Source organism: Nothobranchius furzeri, chromosome 5 (assembly GCF_043380555.1).
Source record: "Nothobranchius furzeri strain GRZ-AD chromosome 5, NfurGRZ-RIMD1, whole genome shotgun sequence".
Classification (NCBI taxonomy): Eukaryota; Metazoa; Chordata; class Actinopteri; order Cyprinodontiformes; family Nothobranchiidae; genus Nothobranchius; species Nothobranchius furzeri.
In genome coordinates, this window is record NC_091745.1 from 35,353,724 (window position 1) to 35,369,823 (window position 16,100).

General features: G+C 40.8%; 2 protein-coding genes across 3 annotated transcripts in view; one reads left to right on the forward strand and one right to left on the reverse strand.

Annotated features, from left to right (window-relative positions):
* Positions 1-15,710, reverse strand: part of LOC139070041 (uncharacterized) — a 46,533-nt gene extending 30,823 nt beyond the window's left edge. Inside the window, exons 1-7 of the mRNA XM_070551617.1 lie at positions 15,452-15,710; positions 14,658-14,773; positions 2,139-2,778; positions 1,474-1,666; positions 1,304-1,387; positions 858-947; positions 347-430 (exon numbers count right to left, since the gene is read on the reverse strand). Coding sequence (XP_070407718.1) covers positions 347-430; positions 858-947; positions 1,304-1,387; positions 1,474-1,666; positions 2,139-2,278 — 591 coding nt within the window. The 5' untranslated portion in view covers positions 2,279-2,778; positions 14,658-14,773; positions 15,452-15,710. The remainder of the gene's footprint in view (positions 1-346; positions 431-857; positions 948-1,303; positions 1,388-1,473; positions 1,667-2,138; positions 2,779-14,657; positions 14,774-15,451) is intronic.
* csmd1a (CUB and Sushi multiple domains 1a) overlaps positions 1-16,100 on the forward strand; it is a 152,612-nt gene that overhangs the window by 61,921 nt on the left and 74,591 nt on the right. The window lies entirely within an intron of this gene.

The following is a 16,100-nucleotide window of genomic DNA, read 5'->3' on the forward strand; positions in this document are numbered from 1 at the left end:
CCTAATTACTCATGTTCCAGCCTATTTAGGACCATTTTTTAGCCATTACACCCACATCTAAGTGGATATTTGGGATCACAACTTAAAATGCCAGATTACCTGTTGCACAGTGACAATGTGTGGAACTGTAGCTGTAATATAATGTGCTTTCATAAGAACAGACACTGCAACTAGCATGTAAAAATAAACAAAACATTACATCCATATGGCAGGGCCCCACAAAGACACAATCTTGAGATCTGTGTGTGTGTGTGTGTGTGAGAGAGAGAGACTGAGTTCGTGGATATCAAGAAGAGATCCACTCACATTTGCACAAGTTACAGTCTAAGATCTAACTCACCATTACCTGTGGGCCAACGTCCAGTCTGCTAGGAGACGAGTCTTGGAACAACTGAGCTTTTTCAGAAACTCGAGTCTTCGAGTCCTTCACCTGAAAATAAAAAACAAAAATAAGTCTTCTTGACATACATTACAGTCAAGAGTCAAGAAGGCAATTCATGTACCGTTTGTCCCCAAAATCAAACCCCTAATTACTCATGTTCCAGCCTATTTAGGACCATTTTTTAGCCATTACACCCACATCTAAGTGGATATTTGGGATCACAACTTAAAATGCCAGATTACCTGTTGCACAGTGACAATGTGTGGAACTGTAGCTGTAATATAATGTGCTTTCATAAGAACAGACACTGCAACTAGCATGTAAAAATAAACAAAACATTACATCCATACGGCAGGGCCCCACAAAGATACAATCTTGAGATCTGTGTGTGTGTGTGAGAGAGAGACTGAGTTCATGGATATCAGGAAGACATCCACTCACATTTGCACAAGTTACAGTCTAAGATCTAACTCACCATTACCTGTGGGCCAACGTCCAGTCTGCTAGGAGACGAGTCTTGGAACGACTGAGCTTTTTCAGAAACTCGAGTCTTCGAGTCCTTCACCTGAAAATAAAAAACAAAAATAAGTCTTCTTGACATACATTACAGTCAAGAGTCAAGAAGGCAATTCATGTGCCGTTTGTCCCCAAAACCAAACCCCTAATTACTCATGTTCCAGCCTGTTTAGGACCATTTTTTAGCCATTACACCCACATGTAAGTGGATATTTGGGATCACAACTTAAAATGCCAGATTACCTGTTGCACAGTGACAATGTGTGGAACTGTAGCTGTAATATAATGTGCTTTCATAACAGACACTGCAACTAGCATGTAAAAATAAACAAAATATTACATCCATACAACAGTGCCTGGGAAGTTTATAGTTGTTAGTGAATTTTTTCCATAATTCACTTTTACCTGTCTGCTGATTCTGGGTCTGACACAATCCTCAGTTGAGGAATCACGGGAAAGCACAGCTTTTTCAGCTTCGGTAACTGGAGGCTGAGAGCCATGTAAGAAAAAGGAAAATCATTAAGTTTTTTTTAACCACTTTAAGTACACCTGTATTCTTTATCTAATAAACGTACCTTTTCACGCCATGGCCATTTAGAATTACCATAATTGTAATCAATTTCAGTGCCTTTCTCTATTTTTCTGATGGCAAACAGGCACAGATGGGGCTGACCATTTACTGTAATTTTTTTCATGGTGCAGTTTGGTGATCTGTGGTTGTCATTAACTAATCTTCCAAGAGATCCATCTTCTTTTGACGCATCAACACTAGCAAGAAAAAAGTGTTAAAAAAATTAATAAAATGTAAATTTCTGAGGTCATAGAAAAGTTTTTTTTTTTTAAACAGAAAATTGTGTGTTGATTTTCAGTTAATCAGGTCAGGGTTTCCCCCAGCGCTTTAGAAGCCTGGCGGACCACCAGGCTTTGCTTGGCCACCTGCCAGGCTAAGTGTCTTGCCCCGCCCCCCTCCCCGACCCTACAGTGTCTCCAGACACGAACGGAGCAAAGAAACTAGAGCCCTCCATCAGCTGATACTTGTGAGAAACAGCAGCGGAACGTGTGCAAACCCCCCACCCCCGCTCTCTCATGGAGGAGCGCTGCGGGACTGTGGTGGCCAATCCATGTGTGAAAATTATGTCTCAACAAAATATTAGTGCGTGTGTGACATTTTTTTGGTGGTGATGTTTTTTTGGCTAGGCGTTATAAGAATCCTGTCTAAAATAAATTTGAAGATACTCACCACCAGTGATGATTCTGCCATTCAAACTCAAATAGAAAAGTACTCTCTATTTCAGAGTACTTTTTGGACATGCATTCATCAAACGAGAGAAGTTCACCTCTGTATTCAAGGACAAAAGCACCTTGTTCAATGTCCTCCATAGTGTAACCGGATTACAGGATACAATAAGATAATTAAAAGAAAAAATAAACAAATGGGCCAATAATTAGGTTCGGGGAGAATTGGAGGTTGTTTAAGAATGACTGGAGTCACGGGTATAGCATGAAACGGTTTATATACTAAATTTTAATAATAATGGGAAGTATAACACATAAAGATAACACACAAAAACAGATGAAAACAATCGACAATAGTAAAATGCTCGGTATGAGATTTGATCATATGAGTCACAAGTCAGCCGGCGTCAAGTCAAATCCCCACGCTTGGGGTGAAAGTCAGAGTCCGGTGGTGCGATTTTTTCCTACCGCACCGTTGAGATTGTTCACAGAAGAGAGCAGTCTGCTCTTCAGTTACTTGAGATGTCCTGGTTCGTTCAGTGGTTAAGGCTCGCCATCTCCCTCGTCAGGAAGAAATCCAGTTCTCGTTCCAAGTGAGTGATCATAGGAGTCGGGATCAAACCCAAGGAAAAAAAAAACCCAGCCTGTAAACAACAGGACTGTTAGCGAGTTGGCATCGACCCTTCTCGTCACATCACAGCATAAAGTCTTACAGACTTAAACAAATGCTTCACTCTATTGGCATAGCCAATCATGTTTGGGTTCACAGTTCAACTAACATAACATCAATTTGATTGTCTATTAAAATAATTCTCAGTAGCTCTGGAAATATAATTACATATGACAACAATTGTTCAGCTCAATAGGCTCAGTTAGATTCTATTACTCTACACTATTCAACAAGAAATACATTCATGACAACAAGGATACATTTAGTTGTGTTTCTATACAGCATTGTGACACCTTGTATATCTGTAACACAATAAATAAATAAATAAATAAATAAATAAATAAAATGTTCTATAACAAAATTCAACAAAATATAAATTCTGGTCCTTTGGTCCACCTTTGTAAAATAATTCCTCCCTAATCAGTTAGCTTTTATTTATTTTTATTTATCTATTTTTTTATTATTAAATGTTTGGTTAAGGGACGCATGGCTAATTCTATGGCGTTAGCTATAACGCCCCTGAGGACCTTGTACATCTAGGCCGTACCACCATTAACTGGCGGTTTGAGCCGTTAACTCCTGGGAATCCCATATGCCCTACCGCCGTTAACTGGCGGTTTGAGCCGTTAACTCCTATATGCCCTACCACCGTTAACTGGTAGTTTGAGATGTTAACTCCTGGGATCTAACGTCTAGCAGCCCACTGCTGTCACCTCGGTTGCTGTAATTAGCTTTTTGAATTTAATAATTTACTGAATTTAATCTCATTCACTCACCAACGCGCTCCAACGGTTCCCTCCTACAGAGGATTGGTTCACTCTGTCGTCTCCACACAAATCTATAAGAATGGAATTAATTTGATAAGCTATTTAAGTTTCCTTTTTTTTTTTTAAGTTGCATCGTTAGCTTTTTCTCTTCTTTTTTCTTTACTCACCGCGTTGGTTCCAAGTTCCTAGCTCTTATTAGAAGGAGTCAAGTCCGCCTCTCCCTCTATCTATGCGGCACCCAAATCAGGGTTCTTCACGGCCTCGACCGTTGTTTTTTTTTCTCTCTCTCTCTCTCTCTAACCGCTCAGTCTTTGCTTTCTGTATCTGCGTGCTGCACAGCCGTTTGTCTCTCCTCTCGCTCAGCTGCGTCGCACGGTTTTATTTCGCGGAGGCGGGACTTATTTCTCTCAGCCAATGAAATTTCAGATTCCCACCTGGACCAATAGTATACAGCTTTCCTCTTCTGTTTCTGTTAGTGATGTTCAAGATTCTTGTTTTAACCGATGTTTAATATTAAACTCGTTATTTTAGTTATTCACCCTTCCAATAATTCATTATGAAATTATCTATTAGTTAATTAGATATCTATTAATTAGTATTGTTAATTTCCTTAATTTATATTTTATATTTTATCTAAATTGAGGATGGATCATATTAGTAAGCCAATTAGTTAATACCTCATTAAGGTTCTAGCTTCTGGGTTACATCCTCCCCCATTAAATATCATGCACGTCCCTGTGCATTGTTTCTACGGGGTACACAACTTCTTGAGTAAGAGAGTCAATAAAAGCTTTATTAAGTCCTTGGAAAAGGGACCTAACTACGGTCACTAGTGGATTGCCCAATTGAGAGTAAGTTAGTCTTTGAGGAGGCTGACTACTTCGTTCAGATCTCCTGACATACATCTCTGGTTGCACAGTATCATGCTCATCCGTTTCGGTTTGATTCTCAACTGAGACAGGACGAAGTGAGCTCTCTGTTTCCGACAGAGCTGATGAGCTATTCTCTAAGACTTTGGTCTTTTCAGATGTATGTGTCTGATCGTGTATGATGGGTTCAAAACTTACATCACGTTGCTGCGACTTTAGGACACCATCCAATTGAGGTAGGTTTGTGTTAGTTTCATCCCCCGTTTCTACGTCAGGTAAGTATACTTCGTTTTTTTTCGTTTTTTCAGGTAAGTATGTTGCTGCTTCTTTCACTCTTTCAGGTAAGAATGTCGCAGTTTCACTCATTCTGTCAGGTAAGAATGTTTCGGTGTTGATGCCTTTGTCAAGTAAGGACAATTCAGCATTTTCATTACCAGCTAAGGTTGGTTCCTTGCGATCCCCTGTGTGTAAGGATAGTGTGTTTTGTTGTTGAATATTATTTACCGGTCCTGAATCTGCTATGAGTTCCCTATTTGGCAAGGTGACCGCTATTTGATAGGATGGTCGGTTTAGCACTTGTGGAAGATCAGAGTAATAAAACTCATCTACCTCTTCGTCAAGTGGCTCATCTGGGTCAGGTTCTAAGGCTGAACTCTGTCTTGTATGAGGTCTGCTAGGTTTCGTAACGCGTTCTGTTTCATTTTCTAATGAAGAGAGAAAACCACAAGGCAGTAAAAGATCTCTGTGGAGTGTTCTGTTGGGTCCTTCTCCGTTCTCTGGTTTTACAGTGTATACTGGCAAGTTTTCCATCTGTTTGAGAACTATATACACTGTTTGCTCCCATTTGTCTGCTAATTTATGCTTTTCTCTTAAGCGAAGATTTCGGACTAAAACACGATCTCCCACACCTAGTGTGGACTCACGAATGTTTCTGTCGAACCGTTCTTTGTTCTTCCTCGCTGTTTTTTGAGAGTTTTTTATGACAATGTCATAACTCTGTTCCAGATGACTCTTCAGTTCTTTAACATACTGAGAATGAGTTATAGAGGGCTTGTTCAAATGCGGTAACCCAAAGGCAATATCTATAGGCAACCGAGGCTGCCTACCGAACATTAGCTCGTAGGGAGAGTATCCCGTCACGTCATTTTTTGTACAATTGTACGAGTGAGTAAGTGGTTTTACAAAATCGCGCCAGTGATGTTTCTCAGTGGCTTGTAAAGTTCCCAACATGCTGAGTAATGTACGATTGTACCGTTCAACGGGGTTGCCACGAGGGTGATAAGGGCTCGTTCTGACTTTACGGATACCAAGTAAAGAACAAAGTTCCTTGATTGTACGTGATTCGAAATCCCGTCCCTGATCACTATGAAGACGCTCAGGAAACCCGTAGTGGACTAAAAAATGTTCCCACAGGTTCTTCGCGACGGTGGTGGCTTTCTGATCTTTGGTTGGGATGGACACTGCATACTTTGTAAAATGGTCTGTAATCACTAAGACATCTTTAGTGTTCTTACTGTCTGGTTCTATGGAGAGAAAATCCATGCAAACTAACTCCATAGGTCTGGTGGTGGTAATACTCACCATTGGAGCAGCTTTGTCAGGGAGGGCCTTCCGACGGATACATCTTTCGCAAGTTTTAACTTTGATTTCGATATCACTAGCCATTCTTGGCCAGTAAAAACGGGACCGAATGAGATCTGTCGTACGTTCAACCCCAAGATGCCCCATATCATCATGTAGGCTTTGCATGACTGTTGAACGTAATGAATCAGGCAAGACTAACTGCAATGATGTCTCTGGTCCTAATTGGCGTCTCCGGTACAGTAAATCATTTTGAAACTCAAACCGTTTCCACTCTCTCAAAAGGTTAAGAACCACCGGGGGTTCTGCAATAGTATCAGTTGGCGGTTTATTGTCAGTCATAAGCAGCTGAATGACTCGGCCAATGGTTGGATCTTTCCTCTGCAAGGAGACAAGGTCAGCATGGTTATACTTGGGCACAGCAAAGAAACTGTCACTATTGTCTTCCAACTGGAATAGGTCTGGAATGGCCGCTGCAGACATGGCAAGTGACTGAACTAAACCACAAGGAGAATCAGTCTCATCCAAGACCATGTGCTTTTGGCATGTTGCCTTCACTGCTTCGGCTTGAAGTTGAAGCTCGACTTCTTTGACAGAGGATAAAAGATGAGATCGGAACTCATCTAGTCGTTGGCATTCCTCAGTGAATTTTGAGTTGTCTTCAGGTTTATCATGCAGCCTCCTAGACAGGCCATCCGCGTCAACGTTCTGTGTACCTGCACGGTATCTGATGTCAAAATTATAGGTGGACAACGCAGCTAGCCAACGATAGCTCGTTGCATCGAGTTTTGCCGTTGTTAAGAGGTAAGTTAACGGATTATTATCAGTAATGACAGTGAATGTGTTCCCATACAAATAGTCATGAAACTTATCTGTTATGGCCCACTTTAAGGCTAGAAACTCCAACTTGTGCGCAGGGTACCTAGTTTCACTAGAGCTTAAACCGCGACTTGCATAAGCGATTACCTGTGTGACACCGTTTTGCACTTGGTATAGCGCTGCACCGAGTCCGGTCGTACTAGCATCTGTGTGTACTAGATATGGGAGTTTTGCGTCAGCGTAGCCAAGAACTGGCGAAGTGGTAAGTTTTTCAATAATAGTTTGAAAGGACTTCTCACAGTCTTGGCTCCAACGATTCCCAAAGGGTTCTTTGGGGTTCAAGTACTTTGATCTACATGGTGGTGTTTTAAAGTTTTTCCGTTTGGGTGGATAACCAGCCGTGAGAGATGTTAGTGGCTTGACAATATTTGAGTAATCTTTAACGAAGCGTCGGTAATAACCGGTAAATCCTAAGAAAGATTGGAGTTCCTTCAAAGTCTGAGGCTTCGGCCATGTTTTGAGTGCTTCCACCTTATCTGGATCGGTTTTTATGCCATCTCGAGATACTATATGTCCAAGATAACGCACAGATGTCTGGAAAAAACGACACTTATCTGGTGATAGCTTGAGTCCGTATTCTCTAAGCCGTTCAAGAACGTGAGAAAGTCTGGTTTCGTGTTCTTCCAAGGAGTTGGAAAAGACGATCAAGTCGTCTAGGAAAACTAACACTTCCTTCAGATTAATGTCCTTCATACACTTTTCCATAACCCGTTGGAAAGTGCTTGGAGCATTTGTTATTCCTTGTGGCATACGGTTAAATTCATAAAACCCAAACGGGCAAACAAAAGCAGTTTTAGGTTTATCCTTTTCACACATCTCTATTTGATAGTAACCTGACTTGAGGTCCATCACAGAAAACCACTGTGATCCAGCGAGAGCAGAAAAGGACTCCTCCAAGTTAGGCAGGGCATATGCGTCGCGAATGGTTTGCAGATTAAGCTTTCTATAGTCTATACATAGACGTACCTCACCATTCTTTTTCCGAACTACCACTATTGGTGAGGCAAATGGAGACTCCGACTCTCTTATTATACCGGTTTCCAAGAGGGCTTCCAAATGTTTTCTCACTGCTTCATAATCATGTGGATGGATCGGCCGAGATTTCTGTTTGAATGGGGTCTCGTCTTTTAAGTTGATGTGATGTCTTATCTGTTGTGTATGACCAAAATCAAGATCGTGGTGCGAAAACACATCGGAGTAAGTGTTAAGTTTGTTGGTGATCCTCCCTTTCCATTCTTCGGACAAGGGCGAAGTACCGAAGTCAAAACTGAGAGGAGGGTTTGAAGGTGAAGTCTGTTGCTGCGAACTACACGCCGCAAGTACTTTCTGATCACTTTTGTCAGGTTCTGGATATGGCATAACACGATCGGCTTTAACTAACTCAGCGATCACACAGTTAGTGGGTAATGTGATGTCATGGTTAGTTTCGTTTCTTAGTACAACAGGTACTTTGTATGGACCATGTGAAGGTAAGGAAATGAGGCAACAGTCTACAATTATACCCCCTGGTAGAGAACCATTGGTGGGTTGTTCAATGAGTGCATAAGGCTCATGCTTGTTTTGGCTGGGTTGCATAAACCCTTCTAGTAACAGTTTTTTATTTGCAGGGAGAACTTCTTGGGTTCTCCCTCGAAGCTTCACCACACCAACTCGTCCATCTTTGCTTTGTTTTTTTCTGACTGCTAAGGCTTTTAGCACGTGTTGGTACCCATAAGAGAGTGCCTTGGAATCAGGTAAGTTATTGGCAGACAATTGCTCATACAAAGGATCGAGTGTGTTTGTGCCAATGAGTAGTGGTGTATCAGAGTTTGAGCTTATATCCGGAACCACTAACGCAAGGGTAGGTAACTCAAGTCCAGACTGATCGAGCTCTTTTGGAAATGTGACACTTATCTCTATGTATCCTAAATAAGGAACTGCTTGACCATTTGCGCCCTCGACTTCTAACAGATTACTGATGGGTTTAATTGAGAGGTCAGGTAAGTGTTCTTGGTAAAAAGAATTGGCAATGGTGGTTACCTGGGACCCTGAATCCAGTAAACAATTACATTCAACACTGTTAACTGAGACTGTAGCTGTGCATCGCCCACCCACTAATCTTTTGGGAAGTTTTGGCACTGAATGAGCATGAACTGGCTTGCAAAAAAGTCTCTCTGTCCTTTCCTTAGAGGGACTTGGTTCTACTTTAGCACCTATCTGTCCCACGATAGGAGCTTCTACCGGTTTAAAGGAGGAGACTGAGCAATTGGCTTTGACATCTCCCACTCGCGCTGCTTCTGTCTAAGAGCAAGTCTTTTAGTTGCAACTAGTGCTGGATTTGGCTCGTTGCTACAGCTAGAAGCTATGTGCCCATCTTCTCCGCACTTAAAACAGTATCCAGGCTTTGGTCTGGGCACCACTGCTGTTATCTGCTGAATCTGTTTGGGCTCATCTGGAATTTTAGTCCCCACACGGGGTTTTGACTCTTTTTGAGTTTTCTTTGCCTTTTTATCTGTGTTGTTAACCTTAAGCTGTGCAATTTGGCTCCTGAGCTCAGCGATTTGTTTGCGTAAGTCATCACAGTTATCATCTATTTCCAGTTCACAAGTGTTTTTACTCTGAGAGCATGTTGTTTGCACATTTGAATACACTCTAGTTCGTTGTGCCCCTAAGTGTTGTTTCATGCGTGCTGCTTTAGTAGCCTGTTTGTCTTCTTCAGTGCGCAGTTTGAGGAGAAGTGCTGTAAAATGAGGCGGGTTGTCTTTCTTTTGTTCGAGTTGCAGGTTTGAAATCAGCGAGCTGTCCCAACAGCCTCTGCAAAACTGCTTGAGCAGCTGCTGGTCGGCGTCACTGGAGGAAATTCCATTCCTCTGAATAACTAGGTTTAACAAGGTGTATAACCTCTGAAAGTAATCGGAAGGTTTTTCACCACTGTCCTGGTTTGTGTTTAAGAAGCGAGCAAAGAGCTCGTCGCCGTCTTCGACAGCTGCGTAAGCTGAATCGAGATGTTCAAGGTACGTTTCCGGGTCGGATTTTGGACTAAGAGCTTTAACGATGCTCGCTGCTGGGGCTGACAGACTCTCCACGATTCTTCGTACAATTTGGGACTTGGTGAGTGAAGGATCATTTATGCATAACACTACACTACTACGCCAAGTATCATAGTCAGTTTCAAAAGAAGGGTGTGGAACTCGCCCTGAGAACGGTTTTAGTCTGTATTGTGAAGTAGGCGGAGGGATAACCTCACTGCTTTTAACAATGTGTTCCACAATAACTCGCTGAACCTCAGGTGTGTTTAAAAGATTTGGTGGAATGCAAGGGTTTTGTTTTACAGTCTCTGTAGGTGGACAATTGTCCTTTGAGTTGTTCATATAGTTAACTTCTGGTGTTAAAGGCAGGGAATATGTAACTTGGTCACTATGGAGCATTGGCTCTGGTTCAGTGACTGGTTCAGATGCATGGGTATCCCTTCCTAAAGATTCCCCAATTTTTGCCAGTTCCTCCATTAGAAGGTCTTTAAATGATTGATTGCTACGCGCAGCTATGTCCCTGAGCTCTGACAGATAGGCATCAGTGGCAGATGTGCTAGTTTCTAGACTGTACGCGCTGGCTAGGTCTTGAATATGGAAGAAAACATCTGGGTTCCTAGTACAAGGTTTGTCATAGGGTAAACATTGTTTCTTTAATTCCTTAACAGTGGCTTCATGTTGAAACTCCACAATAATCTGATCACAGTTTGGTAACTTAATGCGCCTGTTAACTGGTCCGAATCCTTCCATAAACCCAAAGACTTCGTTATCAAGGTCTGTATCAGTTAACCCACTGATTAAAACAGCATTTGAAACTTTGACCTTTTCTGTTTTCACAACTTCCATTTTAAAACACTCAAAAGTACCAATAATGCCAAAATGGCAAACCACTGTGACCTCCAGGCACTCTTATGATGTCAGTCAATGGTTAGCTAAGGTAACAACTCTACAATTCTCCTGGCTGGCTCGCCAAGTTTTATGTAACCGGATTACAGGATACAATAAGATAATTAAAAGAAAAAATAAACAAATGGGCCAATAATTAGGTTCGGGGAGAATTGGAGGTTGTTTAAGAATGACTGGAGTCACGGGTATAGCATGAAACGGTTTATATACTAAATTTTAATAATAATGGGAAGTATAACACATAAAGATAACACACAAAAACAGATGAAAACAATCGACAATAGTAAAATGCTCGGTATGAGATTTGATCATATGAGTCACAAGTCAGCCGGCGTCAAGTCAAATCCCCACGCTTGGGGTGAAAGTCAGAGTCCGGTGGTGCGATTTTTTCCTACCGCACCGTTGAGATTGTTCACAGAAGAGAGCAGTCTGCTCTTCAGTTACTTGAGATGTCCTGGTTCGTTCAGTGGTTAAGGCTCGCCATCTCCCTCGTCAGGAAGAAATCCAGTTCTCGTTCCAAGTGAGTGATCATAGGAGTCGGGATCAAACCCAAGGAAAAAAAAAAACCCAGCCTGTAAACAACAGGACTGTTAGCGAGTTGGCATCGACCCTTCTCGTCACATCACAGCATAAAGTCTTACAGACTTAAACAAATGCTTCACTCTATTGGCATAGCCAATCATGTTTGGGTTCACAGTTCAACTAACATAACATCAATTTGATTGTCTATTAAAATAATTCTCAGTAGCTCTGGAAATATAATTACATATGACAACAATTGTTCAGCTCAATAGGCTCAGTTAGATTCTATTACTCTACACTATTCAACAAGAAATACATTCATGACAACAAGGATACATTTAGTTGTGTTTCTATACAGCATTGTGACACCTTGTATATCTGTAACACAATAAATAAATAAATAAATAAATAAATAAATAAATAAAATGTTCTATAACAAAATTCAACAAAATATAAATTCTGGTCCTTTGGTCCACCTTTGTAAAATAATTCCTCCCTAATCAGTTAGCTTTTATTTATTTTTATTTATCTATTTTTTTATTATTAAATGTTTGGTTAAGGGACGCATGGCTAATTCTATGGCGTTAGCTATAACGCCCCTGAGGACCTTGTACATCTAGGCCGTACCACCATTAACTGGCGGTTTGAGCCGTTAACTCCTGGGAATCCCATATGCCCTACCGCCGTTAACTGGCGGTTTGAGCCGTTAACTCCTATATGCCCTACCACCGTTAACTGGTAGTTTGAGATGTTAACTCCTGGGATCTAACGTCTAGCAGCCCACTGCTGTCACCTCGGTTGCTGTAATTAGCTTTTTGAATTTAATAATTTACTGAATTTAATCTCATTCACTCACCAACGCGCTCCAACGGTTCCCTCCTACAGAGGATTGGTTCACTCTGTCGTCTCCACACAAATCTATAAGAATGGAATTAATTTGATAAGCTATTTAAGTTTCCTTTTTTTTTTTTAAGTTGCATCGTTAGCTTTTTCTCTTCTTTTTTCTTTACTCACCGCGTTGGTTCCAAGTTCCTAGCTCTTATTAGAAGGAGTCAAGTCCGCCTCTCCCTCTATCTATGCGGCACCCAAATCAGGGTTCTTCACGGCCTCGACCGTTGTTTTTTTTTCTCTCTCTCTCTCTCTCTAACCGCTCAGTCTTTGCTTTCTGTATCTGCGTGCTGCACAGCCGTTTGTCTCTCCTCTCGCTCAGCTGCGTCGCACGGTTTTATTTCGCGGAGGCGGGACTTATTTCTCTCAGCCAATGAAATTTCAGATTCCCACCTGGACCAATAGTATACAGCTTTCCTCTTCTGTTTCTGTTAGTGATGTTCAAGATTCTTGTTTTAACCGATGTTTAATATTAAACTCGTTATTTTAGTTATTCACCCTTCCAATAATTCATTATGAAATTATCTATTAGTTAATTAGATATCTATTAATTAGTATTGTTAATTTCCTTAATTTATATTTTATATTTTATCTAAATTGAGGATGGATCATATTAGTAAGCCAATTAGTTAATACCTCATTAAGGTTCTAGCTTCTGGGTTACATCAGCAAATACACCTCTTCCTGAAAAGGGTGTTTTAAATAAACACACTGGTTAGAAGAGAACGTTTTTTACTTTAAATATATTTTTAACAGAATAAATGTTTAAGTCTTGCTTAGATATAAAGAACAAAGCAACATTATGAATGTGTGGCCTAAATAATTATTTCTTGTATGTACACTGCTCACAAAAATTAAAGGAACACTTTAAAGAAACACATTAAATACATCAGATCTCAATATGAAGTTGGATATCTATACAAAAAATGACAGGGCAATGTCTTAGGAACAAAAGGATGCCAAGTCTTAATGGAAATAAAAGTTATCAGCCTACAGAGGGCTCAACTGTGTAGACACCCTAAAATCTGAGTGAAATGAAGATGTGGCAGGCTAGTCCATTATTTCAAAAACTTAATTTCTCCAACTCAAATTGCTTTTCAGTATCTTGTGTGGTCCCCACGAGCTTGTAAGCATGCTTGACAACATCGGGGCATGCTCCTAATGAGACAACGGATGCTGTCTTTAGGCATTTCCTCCAAGATCTGTGTGAGGGCATCCCTGAGCTCTTGTACAGTCTGAGGAGCAACCTGGCGCCGCCTAATGGATCGAAACATAATATCCCACAGATGTTCTATTGGGTTTAAGTCAGGGGATCGTGAAGGCCATTCAATTGTTTCAATTCTTTCATCCTGCAGGTACTGCCTGCATACTCTTGCCACATGAGGCCGGGCATTGTAGTGCATTAGGAGAAAACCAGGACCTACTGCATCAGCCTAAGGCGTGGTCCGCAAATGGTGGCCCGCGGGCCACGTCCGGCCCGCGAGCCCTCTCTTTGTGGCCCCCAAACCCTGCGCGCACCCTCCACCCCCGACCGGGAGATGTAGGATAGATAGAGCTGAGGAAAATAATCAATGCATGAGATGCGGGCATAAACAATTCTGCATCATAGAAGAGTACCATAATCAATTATAGTGGAATGTAGTTTTGTTATTATAACGGCGGCACCAGCGCAGCATCAAGATCATCGACATATATACTGGACAATTCATTTCCATAGGCTCCAATAACACATTTTTGAGGGGAAATGGGAGGTGGCCACCACCGCCATTTTGACAGTGTCACAGGTTCCATCAAGCCCAGACAATTCCACAAAAGGGAAGAGAGGTGGAGCTGAGGGTGGGGCTGTAAGGTTGGGATCAACTGACGACACCCGGTCGAACTAGCTACAAGCTAACCTGAAACTAATCCAAAGCTAAAGTGGAGGTGGGAGCAGCCAGACCGAGTGTTGTGATGTCGGAAGGTCCGGTCTTGGGGAGGGAGCGGGGTCAGAGCAGCGTAATCATCTGTCTCTTTTATTTAGGGACACGGAGAAGTTAAAAGGAGAGAGAAATAGAAGATAGAAGTTCTTGTTCCACTTTATTCCTTTGTTTCATGATGATAAACTGATGTTAAATTCAGCTAAAGAGAAGCTGGGAGGAAGCTTTGGTTCATTTTAAGTTACAGGAGATCTTGTCTCCTATCTGCTCCTCCAGAGACAGCATGGACATGAGAGTTACATGGTGAGGGTCCCACAGGACAGGTCAGTGCAGTCACACAGCCCGAGCTGGAGGGGGACAGGCGCTGTTCTTTATATTGCAAGCTTGTGTGTTATGTGTATTACAGCCAGCGATCCAAACAGCAGCAGCAACCTTTAATTCTTGTGAGCAGTGTAAATTTACAAAACCAAATAAATCCAACTTGTAATAAACATAACAAAAATGAGTTATGTCTTACCTTTGTAATCATCTATATATCTTTCCTTTAATCCTTGCTTGTCCTTTGAAGATTGAATGTAACATTTGGCTTCATCGATAGGTTTTATTCTTGCTTTCCTTTTGAACATTTTGCCTCTGAAAGCAAATTATAAAACAAGAAATTAGTGAGCATTCTTTGATAATTAAATGGAAGTAAATGGGTCTGACTTAGGCACCCTATGAGATTAACAGCATCACCTAATTTCAAATTAATTTTTCTGATAGCAGACCTCCAGGCCAAGTCTTTGGTATTTCTGGTCTAAGTAGTAGTATTTCAACTTCAATGGTTTTAATTTGGTCCAGATGCTAAAATACTAAAGCCCTTATTTAACTTTACATACATCTAATACATAGTTTTAATAAAACACAAATTTTGTTAGGTTTTCAAACTTCCCAAACTCACAACAAGAAGTTTGGAGGAGCAGGTGTGATGCCACTTCATGTTACAACCGAAATAAAGACTTTTAAATTATTAACCTAGCTTCATCAACAGCTAGCTAAAGGTTTAACCTCCCATAAATGCGCTGTTTGTATGCACCTGCTTCAAAAATTAACAGGATGGTTTGAAACCGCGAGAGTGAAGTTACAAAGTAGCTACTAGCTAGCGCTAAGCTAGCTGCCTGTTAGCTACTCAGTGACGTCTAAAAACGGGTCTATGTTGACTAATAATGCTCCGAAGCAAATACAGAACATACATTTGGATGTATCAACGCGAATATTAACCTGAAGACACGTCTTATATTTGCAATATTCAAACTACGTTCATGTACTCACCGCAATGGTTTGTCTGTGTTCCTCTGGCCACACGGACTTTAAATGCTGCAAAGCAGGCCTACTTTACGTATGCACCTTACTGTAGGACTGCATTTTACGGCCTACGTCACTGCAGTTTACGGCACAACGTAGGCTACGTCATTCCTCAAACAGGTAACGAACCAAAAACCGAAGTATGAAATCTTCTTTGTTCAATTTTGTATGCAATTTGTTTGTATACTTATCACCTTGTTCAATAAAGTTTTGAAAAAAAAAAACGAAGTATGAATATTTATGATTACCAATAAATAGTTTGCTGGTTTGGGCTGTATTTCATAGCTAGTGCTTAAAACTTTGTGGTTGAGACAATTTTAGAAAATACACAACACAAAGTTTTAAAGCTAATACTTAAAACTTCAGTTCTTGTGTGTTTTTAATAGCTTCTGTTTATTTTTTTATTTTTAATATACCTTTATTTTATACTTCATTTTTGTTCACTGTTATGCTATTTTAGTTCTATGCATTATTCTTTACACCATTTTTTCAATTAGAATCATGTAAATATCACTTCCTGAAACTTAAGGAAGTGACATATGTCCTCTAAAAGACAGCCAATCACGATCCATTCTGAACACACTCTATTTCTTAAAATCCACCCTCGAGGGGTCCC